General features: G+C 37.8%; 1 protein-coding gene across 5 annotated transcripts in view; it reads right to left on the bottom strand.

Annotated features, from left to right (window-relative positions):
- Window positions 1-330: 330 nt before the first annotated feature.
- Window positions 331-13,421, bottom strand: part of wdfy3 (WD repeat and FYVE domain containing 3) — a 112,664-nt gene continuing 99,573 nt past the window's right edge. For all 5 annotated transcript variants that reach the window (XM_023344144.1, XM_023344141.1, XM_023344143.1 and 2 more), the window contains 11 exons: window positions 13,205-13,346; window positions 11,030-11,184; window positions 10,264-10,422; window positions 9,155-9,334; window positions 7,620-7,802; window positions 7,439-7,532; window positions 6,716-6,847; window positions 5,886-6,119; window positions 5,692-5,803; window positions 4,393-4,590; window positions 331-3,599 (listed from right to left, as the gene is read on the bottom strand). In XM_023344144.1, coding sequence (XP_023199912.1) covers window positions 3,476-3,599; window positions 4,393-4,590; window positions 5,692-5,803; window positions 5,886-6,119; window positions 6,716-6,847; window positions 7,439-7,532; window positions 7,620-7,802; window positions 9,155-9,334; window positions 10,264-10,422; window positions 11,030-11,184; window positions 13,205-13,346 — 1,713 coding nt within the window. In that variant the 3' untranslated portion in view covers window positions 331-3,475. The remainder of the gene's footprint in view (window positions 3,600-4,392; window positions 4,591-5,691; window positions 5,804-5,885; window positions 6,120-6,715; window positions 6,848-7,438; window positions 7,533-7,619; window positions 7,803-9,154; window positions 9,335-10,263; window positions 10,423-11,029; window positions 11,185-13,204; window positions 13,347-13,421) is intronic.

Raw genomic sequence — 13,421 nt, 5'->3', positions numbered from 1 at the left:
TGCAAACGCATAAAATGTAAGTTTTACATGCAATACACAACCAATTATTAGATTTCCCTTTAGAAATTAAACATTTCATTTAGCATTTACTTAAACTTAATTTTCTGAAAAGTTTAAGTGTAACAACTAAATCTAAAAGCTATTTTACTCCCAAAAACCTTAGAAGTAGAGAAGTTAAAGAGTTGTTTTACATATTTTTTTAACATTTGGATGAGCAGCAAACAATAAAACCAGATCCAGCAGTGATTAATGTCTCTCTGTATGTTTGTATCAATTTCAGATTTCAAAACAGACCTGAAAATATTCCCCAAATCAGAGACGACAGCCTTCGGTGGTAAACAGCAATTATTTATTGAACTGAAATGAAAAGGAATAAGTACCAGCTCTATTGCATTATTGAACCATTTTGCTCTGTCGACATTGACGTGGGTGTTATTCTACTATTTCTTTATTTTTCTCTCGTAGGATGTAGTGAACACAAAGACACAAGGAACATTCAGCTATCACAGATTGCACACCAGATACTGTAGTAACGCAGTCTAATACAAGACCACCAAAATAATCCAGGATTTTTTTCAGTTTTTTTTTTTCCTTCCTCGTTTCGTAATTAGTCCGTAGTTTTTTTCCGTAAAGAGTACAAAAGTCCACCCGACGCCGGGAACGGGACCAGTCGGCCGCTCATCAGGCAATGCCTCAGAGATAAAAACAAAAGCAGAAATCCAGCAGAAAAAAAAAACCTAACATGTACAATAATACACTGACACAGAAAGTCAGCTGTGTTAATAAAACATGCAACAAGTAACAAAACTTGCTGAAATCATTAAAAAAAATCTAAAACCAGTTATAATTGCATAAATACTCTGTACAGTTCATTAATCTGCAGTGAAATGCACCTCTGCTGAAATGACAACGTAAACCTGCATCAGTGAAAACTCATGATTCCTCTTTGCTTTTTTTTTCTACAAAGTGCAAAGAAGTTGGGCCTCTTCTGCGAGACGGTGATGATGATTGCACTAAGTTACAGTACGGTAACGATGAAAGCTAGCAGGAGTGTGTGTGTGTGTGTGTGTGTGTGTGTGTGTGTGTGTGTGTGTGTGTGTGTGTGTTTGTGGGCGCGTGTATGTGTGTTTTTAGGACCAAAACGAGGGTTGATGGAAACCAAACGGATGAAAGTTCTTCAAATGAAGCAGCGCTGGAATAAATGGGAGAAAAGAGGAAAGAAAAGGAGTAAAAAATAAATTGATAGGATAATTGAAGATAGTTCTTGACTTAAAACTTTGCAATTAAACAACTTCATTTAAATTAATAGAATCGCTGAAGAAATTAAAAACAGGATAAGATTATTTTAGATTTAGATTTATCTTTATGCTCCAAAAAACTGCCTTTTGTCAAGGGGGGTCCAAAGCACGGTCCATGGGCCATTTGTGGGCCTTGAAATGATTTTGTTTGGCCCCTGACTACAAATCAAAAATGGTAAAAGCAATTAATGTTTTAACCATCATCAATTAAAACATTTTTGTTTTTCTTTTAATAAGGTAATAATCCTAAATTCATTTTTTTGATCTTTAATAGTTTTACAGAATAATAAAAAAAAAAGTTTATAAAAAAAAAAAAATCTCAACTTTTTTTTTTTTTTCCCATTTACAATTCAATGAAATCTGTGGGCAGTTCATCAGTTTCAGCCACAGGTCTAAAGTTTGGACACCACTGGCCAACAACAAAAAGATTTTTCAAGACCCTTTGAAAAACAAACAAAAAAGGAGATATTTTTATAAATAAATTTCTACAAGGTGAATTTGTTAAAATTTTAAATGAAACAATTCTATAGTAAATATAAAATGTGGGGGGAAAGCACTTAGTTGACAGTAACTGAGAGCAACATTAGTTTAATTCTGTTAATCCAATGCAGACATTGGATGAAATTGTACAGAAAAACCATCATGAAGCTTTTTTATGACCTTTCTATTTAAAAACACCATTCAGTCTTCAGTCAGAAAGGCTCTCTTAGATATTCCTTACTACTTTTGCTTTTCAATATTGTCATTGTGGGCAGGATGAGCAAAACTCTTAAGCCAATTCTGAGGGATCCCAAGATATTTGTACTTCCTATACATATGTGTATATGGGGTGTACAAATTATATAGGAATTACATATAGGGGATATATATAAAAAAAAACTTTATCTAAGCCGTGAATTCGAAAATTTTGTCGTTTAAGTTTGAGGAGATTAAAAACCGGACCATCAGAGGAATAAAAATGGCGCCTTTGTTACGGAAATGTGTCAAAATGCTGCAACTTTCCATGTTTTTGGTGACATTTGAGCTGAAATAAAAGCTTTGGCTGTATAGAAAACACTAGCTGCATTTATTGTCCCTTTAAAGTCTTCCACACCATCTCTGCTGGGCAACATTTCACCACCGAAATCAAACATAAAATCATAAATTGGCATTTAAAAATGCATTTTTAATCCAGTTCAGCTGTTTTTGCCCAACTTTGTAAATATAACGGATATTGTTGAGGGATAATCAAGGTCTTCTCTTAAATTAGGCTGCAGCTAGAAGAATTAGAAACAGATTGTGTAGAGAGATGTAAAAATAAAGATGTCCCTTTTCTGTGTCCCTCTAAAAAGCTGCTTTGACTGCAATGTGGATGTCGGAGAATAAATTCACATTTTAAAACAAATCTCCGCCTTTTTGGATGAACTCGTATAAACAAAAAGAATAAAACTGATATGTTTAAAAATCTGAACTGATCCAGTCTTCAGAGCGCAGCAGCAACCATGATAAAAAAATACAGCAACCTCCAAATTGAAAACGACGAAGGACAGAGCAGATGATAGGGTGAAAAAACAAAACTATTTGGCAAAAAAATTGTGATTTTATGTTCGATCTCACATTTTGTAAACAACAACGTGATCTGGAAATTATTTTTATATATTTATATATATAAAAAAAGGTGATTTTTGCATAACTCCACCCACAAACAAAGTTTTGACATTCATATCCCTCCGTACGTCTTCTGTACTCACTGTGGCTTGTGACGCAGGTTACACACAATCTGTAGTTTTGTTTTAAAGCAAGGAGTGGTTAGTCACATCGCTAAGTTACAAGCAAGCTGTTGTTTTTCTAGATGACCTTCATTTTTGTGTTTGCAGAGTTAAAAAGGCCGTGGTTACGTATTTACACTATGAACAAGTCTTTTTTTTTTTTTTTAATGGTAACAGAAGGAGGAGGAGGAGTATCTTCGGAAATGGTGGGGGATTGATTCAGATTAGCTGCTTGGTTATGTTTCCCCCTCCGGATGATGAGTGCATGTAGTTAAAGTGATGGCTGAGTTTCTTTCCCACATTTTCATTTCGATCCGGTTCCGATCTCCGTGCAAATCAAACATTCTGGCGCTTGAGAGGATAGGGATTCTGGGAGGTTTCAGGTCACACGGAGGGCAGATGGAGGGATCCAGGCGGTTTGTTAACCTATCAGTTTTTGGCGCCGCCGTCATCGACGCTTCGCTCGTGCTGAAGGTTGTAGTAGCAGTTCTGACAAACTCGCACTGGAGATGAAATCTTCAGCCTTTTAATTTCCGACTGGAAGCGACTACACCTGCAAAACAAGCCGATAATATGTTAATAAATGAGATTTCTGACTAAAAGTTCTACTAGTAATTTCTACAAACCAGATGATTTATAAACAAACAGTAATTCATCACGTATGTGAACATGTAAAGAGAAAATAACAAAGGACTAAGTATAGAGCCCTGAGGTACACCAGAGGTACTAGAGTAGATGCAGGTTAATGTTTAGGCCTGTCACAATTACAGATTTTGCTGGGCGATAAATTGTCTCTGAAGTTATTGTGATAAGTTATAATATTTTTAAGTCATATAACAGTAATGGCAAAATAATGCAAGACATTTTCAAAGTTCAATAAACTTAAAATTCTACTGAGCATTTAACATTGGATCTAGAAGACATTTTAAATATTCAAAATAAATAAACAAAACAACAGAAACGGCAAATAAAATGAATTATGAAGTCTCACATGACAACGTAGAAACAAAAACACAGCTTTAATATTTTTTTTAATTGTAAGTAGTTTAAATTTTCCGAGTTGCTTTATATTTATTTATTTTTTAATGCTTTTAGATATTTTTAAAAGCAACTCAGAAAAGATGACAACAAATCAAAATCCACTTGGTCCCAAAATATTTGTCAGTCAGCTCCAACAAACATAAATATGTTATTTACATTATTTACAATAATAAATCAGTTAAATTTATATATATATATATATATACATATAACCATCATATAGCTAGTGCATGTTAGCGATCAGGGTGTTTTTGTGAACGATCGATTGATTATAGAGGAACTGCTGATCGGTTTCAGGTTCTTACCGCTGACAGAAGAGCTGCCCGCAGTTCCTGCAGTGGTGGCGTCGCTCCGTCAGGGAGAAGCGGACGGTGCAGCCGGAGCAGCTGTCCACCACCTCGTCCTTCACCCAGTGGTCAGCCGCCGAGCGGCCGGGCTGGTCGCTCACTGACCAGCTGAAGACTCGGCCGCGCCCGTCTCCAACCAGGATCTTACTGTGATCCCTGCAGAGACGAAGCAGGAGCAGAGGGAAAACGCTCTCACCAGGGTTCATTCAGTTTCAAACAGTAAAATCCAAGCAAACTATAACTTTAGTAAAACAGAATGTAGTTTTATAGATATAAGCCAGTTATCAGTTATCAGGCACATTGGGTCAGCAGTTGCCTTCAGAACGCAGGCAAGAATACATTATTCTAACTATTTAAACTACTTACAATTAAAAAAAATATTAAAGCTGTGTTTTTGTTTCTATGTTGGTGAATTTAACTTTTTATTTATTTATTTGTTTGTTTCTCTGACTTGAGAGAGAATAATTACTGTCATGTAGTAACTACAAAAGAAGCTTGCTCAGGCTGATACATGATTGTGTGTTTTACCAAAATATTTTAGCAAAAAAATAATAATAATTCAAGCAAACTTTTCAGGCAGCACACTTTGGAAATAAAAACAATACAACTTAACTAAAAAAACTGTTTCAATTCACTATATTATGTCAATTTATTACTGTTATTAATAATGACTTGTGATAATATTCTATATTCTACAGCAGTGATAAGGAGGAATAAAATATAGTAAAAGTTTGTTTTGAAATGTCTCTCCTGCTCAAATTAAAATAGTACAAAGAATTTTACAATAAAAATTTTAAAAAATGTTCTTGCCAAGTTCTTTGTCATTTAGCAAAGATAAAACATTTTGGTAATTCTAACTGACCTAAAACAATAAAAGTTTATTTTCATTTAATTTCATACACTGAGAATAAAAACATTCTTTTTATTAGGAGCAAAAAATATCTATCAATGTTTTCCAAATTCAGGCTTTTAATCAAATGTTATATTTACACTTTATTACAAAACTGCACAGCTTTAATATCAAGCACTTCCAAACCTTGAAAACATCTAGTAAAATTCAAGGATTTTTCAGGATTTCAAGCACCTGCATTAATTAAAGGTCTAAATTAATTAAACCAGTGAAACGTTGAGAGAGTTAAACAGCAGCACTTTTAGTAGTTTGCTTAGTATTTAAGTTTTAGATGTTATTAAATGGTTTATTCTTGAAAGAAGACTTTTTTATGTCTTTATTTACAAAAATAAAATGTTCTCTGTTACTTGGAGATGGAGAGGGAGGTGATCTCAGCCGGATGGGCGTTGTCCTTGCGATCGAACGCTGTGTGCATGGTGAGTTTGCTCCGGAAGACCAGCTGACGCTCCCATCTGTATCCTGCAGCCACACACACAAAACATGCTCACCGAATCGCCTTTATGCTGGAAAACGCTCAAAGAGCCAGGAAAATGTCGCCCACCTGCTTTGAGCTGGTTGTAGGTCCGCGGCTCGGGGGCCGGCGGATGGACAGGCTGAGGGAGGGACGTCTGGGCTGGGTGAGTCGACAAAGGCAGGGGGCCTTTGGTTTGGCCCTCGGAGTAGTTGACGAACACGAAGCCGTCCTTCTCGTCGATGCTGAGTGTGTCCGACCAGCGGTGAGAGTCGTCAGAGCCGCTGTCCATCGACCAAGACGCTCCAGCTCTAGATGACGGACCTGAATGGAGAATCAAAACAGAGACGGAGTTACATAAAATACAGAGATAACTAACAAGTATTTTAGATCAGAAATTATCCGTCAGAGCCACATAAAGACAGCTGCAAAGTCAGCCTTCCATCACCTGAAGAACATTTCCAGGATTAGAGGACTAATTCTCAGAAACTCATCCATGTGTTCATGTTTAGTCACATTGATTTCTGCAACAGTGTCTTCTCTGTGGCTCTTGTGATGCAGGTTCGATTTCAGCTTCTTCCTCTCACATGCCAATGTGCCGTTGGGGAAAGCACTTAACCCCCTACCGATCTGCATATCGGTGTATAAATGTGTGTGTGTGTGTGTGTGTGTTTGTGAATGTGACTCCAGTGTAAAGCATTTTGAGTGGTAAAAATGATTGGATAAGTTCACAGGTCTGCCTAAAAAAATCAACCAAGTACTGGTTCTGTTGGACCTAAGTGGGGCTTTTGACACTGTTGATTATGACATATTACTAAAACAACTTTGGAGTTGGGTAAAACTTTCCAGTCACAATCGACTGTGATTAATTTGATGATTTGTTTCAGTCGTGCTGTTCAGCAGAGATCCGGGCTGCGTACCTCTGGGTCGGTGGACGGCGCTGCCCGGCTGGCTGCCACTGCCTCCGCCGGTCGAAGGGTTGCGCAGCGCCGCCGGTTCCTCTCCTTCTGACTCACTGCTGTCATCGTCACCATTGTTACTCTCGGCGCCCTCTGGGAGAACAACAACGTTTAGGTTCATCAGTGCAGAAGTGTTCATAACTCCCTCACAACACATTTATTCAGCCTTAGCCACGGCCTTGTAGAATCGCTTTCTGTTGCAGCTGAAAGTTTTTTCGGGTGTTTTCACACCTGATAGTCCAGTGGACTCGGTTCGATTGGGGCCTAAAGGTGAAACATTTGTTACATTTCCAGCTGCTGCATTGTGTCAAACAAACCAAACTCATTGAAAAACGTGTTCCCCTCCTCGCCTGTGGGGGCGCTGCACCAAGAACCAATGAAGAAAACACAAAAAAACCTCAGAAGAAGACATGGAGCACAACTTCCTTCTTCACAATGCAAAAACAAAATCTTAAGTAATTTTAGACTAGTTCCTGGTGCAAATAGCTTATTACACTTCAATTAAACAAAACTAACTTATACATAACTTTTAAAAAGATATAAGAGCTTGTTTTACGTAAATAATTCCTTAAAATTCATAAAAAGTAATTGTTTCATTGGCTGACTATTTCACTTATAACATGGAAAAAAATAAAAATACCATTAAAATAACTTTAAGTCTGAAAAATGTAAAACAAAACTCACCAATCTTCTCATCTGTGCAGCAGTCGGACACATCGGGCTCCACTGGCTCTGGCGCAGGGGTTTCTGGGACTTGTAGGAACTCCATTCTCCAAAACTACAAGACATTTTTCACCCGGAAGGTTAAAGGTAAAGCTCCTGAAAAGATGACAAACCTGCGTTCAGAAAGATGTGATCTGGTTACCCTGACGACTCCGTCGGAGTGTCCGGTGACGATGACGTTCTGCGTGTCCCACTCGTTCATCTCGGACACGCAGCAGCAGAGGATCTGCTGGCTGCGGCCGGTGAAGGTATTGGCGCTGGCGATGGGGCTGCCGTTGATGCTCCACACATGGATGTAGGTTCCCGCGCAGGAGACGATGTCGCCCTGCAGAGACCGGACGGTTTATTAGCACCGACTTTATCAGTTTTACAGTTTTAAGTACATCTAAGAGTGCTGTGAGTGGGAGACGGGAAGAACAATTTCCCTAAGGGATTAATAAAGCTGGCTGTCTAGATATTTAGATAGATAAATAGACAGCTATCTCATTAGCCAGCTGTCTATTTATCTAGCTAGCTATATCTAATCAGCTAATTAACTAGATTCCCATCTATCTATTTAGCTAGATATTTATCTATCTACTTATCTACCTACCTATCTATCCTTCCATCTATAGCAGGGACAAAGTAAACTAAAATACAACACAATTTTATGTCTTTTTCACACAAATTCAATACACCTGACTGGTCTGTAAGCTAAACAATTTACAAAAACAAATCCCCCAATTTCAATAACTTTAAATATAAATAGAAAAGCCGACCTTTACTTTATTAACACAGGTCAATAAGTCATTGGAATTATTTGGGCTAATAAATATTGATTACATTGAAACAATCCAAACAAATCTTGCTAAGGTATCTAAATGAGCTTCCTGCTCAAATTAAATGCTTAAACAAGCAAAAAAGGTTACCAAGAAAATTCTGAGAAATGTTTTCTGGCGTCTACATGATAGGAATAATTTTAGTAATTCTAACTGACCAAAAATAAGATAAATTTAGTCAGATTTAAATTCAGACAGCGAGAAAAAAATTTCTCTTTTTTTTTAGGCGTATAAAAATATTTGGTTTCAATTGTAAATAACATTTTCAAAATTGAGGCAAACGTTAGGAAGAACTTTATTACGAAATGGAGCAGTTTGAATGTCAAGCACTTTCCAAACCTTGAAAACACCTACAGTAAGTCAGGGGTGTCCAAACTTTTTATCACGTGGGCTAAAATCATCCTGTCAGAAGTATTCACAGATCAAAAAAATAAAACAACAAGAATCAAGCAAATAAACATATAATTTTATTTTTGTAATTACTGTTAATTTTTAGCAAAAACGATTTTGTGTTTGCTTTATTAAAAGAGCATTTATGATAGTTTTCAAATTGTTCTGGACTCTATCTAAATTTATTCCAGTTATAAGAACAGGATTCGGGTCACTTTCTTTCAAAATGATTGCTTCATTTAGCCAAGTTTAACAAATCAAATAAAAGCTGAGAGCAGAGTCTGTTTTTCAGTAAGAGTCTCTGGATAAACTTTGTTCTAATTATTATGAAACAAATTTGTATTATTCTTGAACTGCAGCTGAAGCCACAAAAAAACTGTCCAAGGGCCATATATGGCCTGCGCGCCGCACTTTGGACACCCTTGACCTAAATGAAATTCAAAGGTTATCCAGTGAGAAAGTGACTGACTGTTAGCTCGTTGATGCACAGTGCGGAGACGGGCGCGCGGTGTCCACGCAGCTGCGTGACGAAGGAGAGCTTGTTTAAGTCCCAGATGATGCAGGTCCGATCCCGGGAGCCGCTGACGACGATGCGGTACGCCGACGACGCGGTCAGACAGGTCACGGCGTCCGTGTGGCCGAGTAACGCCTGAAACATAAAGAGAAAAGGTTCATTCTGAGCAAACCTCACCTTACTGACCGCGGCAACTCGATGATTCAGAGAAGACGGCTACGCCTGACGTGACCCAAATACGATTTATTTAATTTATTTTTTGCCATAATTGCACTCATTCCTATACCAGCCGTCTTATGTCACGTGGCATGTCCCTTTTTATTATTTTTAACTTAAAATAAACAACAATAAGGAATCGTTATGTAGCTGAATTTATAAAAACAAGAAAAAATCAATTTAAGTGTCACTATATTTGAAAGGAAAATGTACAGTCCATCCATCCATCCATCCATCCATCCATCCATCCATCCATCCATCCATCCATCCATACATCCATCCATCCATCCATACATACATACATACATCCATCCATCCATACATCCATCCATCCATCCATCCATCCATCCATCCATCCATCCATACATCCATCCATCCATCCATACATACATACATCCATCCATCCATACATACATACATACATACATCCATCCATACATACATACATCCATCCATCCATCCATACATACATACATACATCCATAAAAATTTTCCATTAAAACTTAAATAAAAATTGCAGGTGTGCGTCTGAGTCTGGTGAAGTTTTGGTTAAAACATGTTTGTTTTTCATTCAGTGGGTAGAAAATCCAGAAATTTTACTCAAGTAAGAGTAGAAATACTTCATAATAAATGACTCAAGTAAAAGTAAAAAGTACAACATAATAAAAATACTCCTAAAAGTAAACTTTTCCTAAAAAGTTACTCAAGTTAATGTAACTGAGTAAATGTAACTAGTTACATACAAGTTGAATATTTTTGGAAGTGTGAACGACAACAACAACAACACAACAATCACATTTCACATAAAAGTATTTGGGTCACTTGAGTGTGAGTGTGCGTAGCCTCACCTGTTTGAGCGTCAGAGACTTGGCCTTCTCCTTGGAGCTTCCTGTCTCCCACACGCAGATGGCGGTGCTCGTCCCCCCGGTGATGACGAGTTTCGGGTTGGGGCAGATGGCGCCGAGGATCTGACCCCACTCTGACAGACACTCGTACACTACCAGGGCCTGAAACGAGTCAGAACATTGAAATTTCTCCTCAACACAGCAACTGGCTGTACACAAAAAGGTTTCTTAACGTCCTACCACCTTGAAGTACACACACTGCAAAAACACAAAATATTACCAAATAATTCTGGTCTAGTTTCTAGTGCAAATATATTAGTATACTTGAAATGAGACAAAACTAACTAACAAGTAACATTTCAGCAAAAGCTGTTTTAAAGCTAGTTTTAAATCAATAATTCCTTAATTTTGTAAAAAAAAAAAAATAATACAACTTCACCTGGAAAAATGTCTTGTTCTAAGTGAAATAATCTGAGAGTGGAACTAGCATTATTTTCAAAAATATAAAGGAATTATTTAGTAAAAACAAGCTTCTATATCTTTCTGGCACTAAGATATTTGAACAAGAAACTAGACAAACATTTTGGTAATATTTTGCATCAGATCCATCACTAGATCCAGATTTCAGGTGGTTTCTAGCAGCGTCAGTAGAGGATCTGAAGCTATACATTGACCCTTTGCAGGTCCAAAGATAATAACTTATTAAAGGATAATAATTAAATACTAAAACAAACTCTGTAAATTTGTGAGGGTATAAGAAGCCTCTGACCTTGTCGGACTCGTAGTTGGCCAAGCGACAGCTGAGGTCGGCGTAGCCCCAGGCGAACGTTTTGCTCCAGGTGGGTGGAACCAGAACTTTGTTTTGCTCCACAGCCAGGATGCCTTTATCAGTGCAAACGATCTGTCCCACAGGCTCCTTCAACTCTGAACCAGAGAAACATGAATTCTGTTTATTTACCACAAATACAGTTGTGTTCGAAATAATAGCAGTGCCTTTAGAAAAATGAGTAAATGTCAAAATTCTTCAAAGAAATTGTACTTTAATGAACACAGATACATTGGGGACACAGTACATTCTATTCCAAAGCAAAACAATTGCGCAAAGTCATCAAAACTTAAATGATAATAATAATATTTCAAATAAAGTAAGAAATGGCATGTTCAAAAGAATAGCAGTGTTGCCATCTTTCCTTGGAAACTCAAAAATGTACTGTACAAACAAAGAAATTCTTGATAAGTGAACCTAGCTGAGTATCCTAAACTAATATTTTGTTGCAAAACCACGGTTTCCGATGACTGCTACACATCTGTGGTGCATGGAGTCAACCAACTTCTGGCATCGTTCCACAGGTATTGCAGCCCAGGATAATTGCACTGTATTCCACAATTCCTCAGCGTTTCTTGGTTTTGCCTCATGCACTGCACTTTTTATGTCAGCCCACAAGTTTTCGATGGGATTAAGGTCCGGGGATTGTGCTGGCCACTCCATCAGTTGAATCTTGTTAATCTGGAACCATGCTTTTGCTCGCTTGCTGGTGTGTTTGGGGTCATTATCCTGTTGAAAGGTCCACCTCAAAGGCATTTCCTCCTCAGCATATGGCAGCATGACCTCTTCCAGGATCCTGATGTACTGGAACTGATCCATGATCCCTTGTATGCGGTGAATCGGACCAACACCATAGTATGAAAAACATCCCCATATCATGATGCTTGCACCACCATGCTTAATGGTCTTCAGTGAGTACTGTGGCTTGAATTCTGTGTTTGCAGGGCGTCTGACATACTGCCTGTGACCCTTAGACCCAAAAAGAACAATCTTGCTTTCATCTGTCCACAAGATATTATGCCATTTCTTTTCAGGCCAGTCAATGTGCTCTTTGGCAAATTGTAAACGCTTCTGCACATGTCTTTTTCTCAGCAGTGGGACTTTGCGGGGGCTTCTTGCTGGAAGGTTAACCTCAGTAAGACGTCTTCTGATTGTCACAGTACTCACTGTCAACTGAAGGTCTTGCTTGATCCTCTTGGATCCCATCATTGGCTGAGTCTTCGCCAGTTTGGCTATTCTTCTGTCCATTCGAGGGGTTGTCTTTCTTTTTCTTCCTCGTTTTTCAGTTTTTTGCTCCCATTTCAGGGCATTTGAGATCATTTTAGCTGAACAGCCAATGATTTTCTGCACCTCTTTGTATGTTTTCCCTTCTTTAATCAATTTTTTTATTAGGAAACGCTCATCTTCAGAACAGTGTCTGGAACGACCCATTTTCATTGTTTTTTCAGGAGAAATGCACAGCCAGCATGCCAGTTGTCTTGATCCTTAAATACGGATCACCTGTTAACACCCTTTTTTCCCAGAATACCCTCCCTAATTGATGCCCTCTCTAATTGGACTCACCACTGCTATTTTTTTGAACACACCCTTTTCAGTTAATCATTCAATTTCACAGAATCCACAGTATGCATGGCTGTCCTGTTGGGTTTGTTGGTTTTCTATACCTTTATTTTACCCCCCAGAAACTTATCTGGGGTATAGAGTTTGAAATGTTAATAAAACCAGTGATTTTCTTGCTGCTGTTGAGGCACTGCTATTATTTCGAACACAACTGTAAAAGTGTTTATACCCAGACAATGAGGGAATCTAAATAAATAAAGGAATCTAAACAAAAATCAGCTTCTTAGAAAAACCAACAAAAGTAAGACACACAGTTAGAAGTAATTACTAAAAAATTGAAAGAAAAGGCAACATTTTGATTTATAAATTCATTCTGTTTATTTCTGTGTTTTTAGATGTGTTCAGGATGGAACTAGGCCTGTCGCAATAAACAATAAATCAATTAATCGCATGATAAATTAAAACAAGATCAATAATGCTGACTAGAATTTAAAGTTTGTGGAAATATTAAAGCAGATTTTACGTGTGTGTGTGTGTGTGGGGGGGGGTTATGATAACCTTTGACAGGAGCAAGAGAAGGTCTGAGGTTGTCCAGATGATGGAAAAAGATTTTGTCGTTGTTGGAGTTCGACGGAACGGCTGCTAGGTCGCCGTTGGTTTTACTGCGAACGCGTTTGGGAGGATGAGGTTTCTTAAACAGCTGAAAGAAAAAGAAAAATCAGTCAGAATGAGATTTCTGCTTCCCCCAAAAAAAAGCAGAGTCAGATTTCCGAGT

The sequence above is a fragment of the Xiphophorus maculatus genome, chromosome 12 (genome assembly GCF_002775205.1).
Source record: "Xiphophorus maculatus strain JP 163 A chromosome 12, X_maculatus-5.0-male, whole genome shotgun sequence".
Classification (NCBI taxonomy): Eukaryota; Metazoa; Chordata; class Actinopteri; order Cyprinodontiformes; family Poeciliidae; genus Xiphophorus; species Xiphophorus maculatus.
Note: the sequence above shows the minus strand (reverse complement) of the source record. Positions and strands in the feature narration are given on the sequence as shown.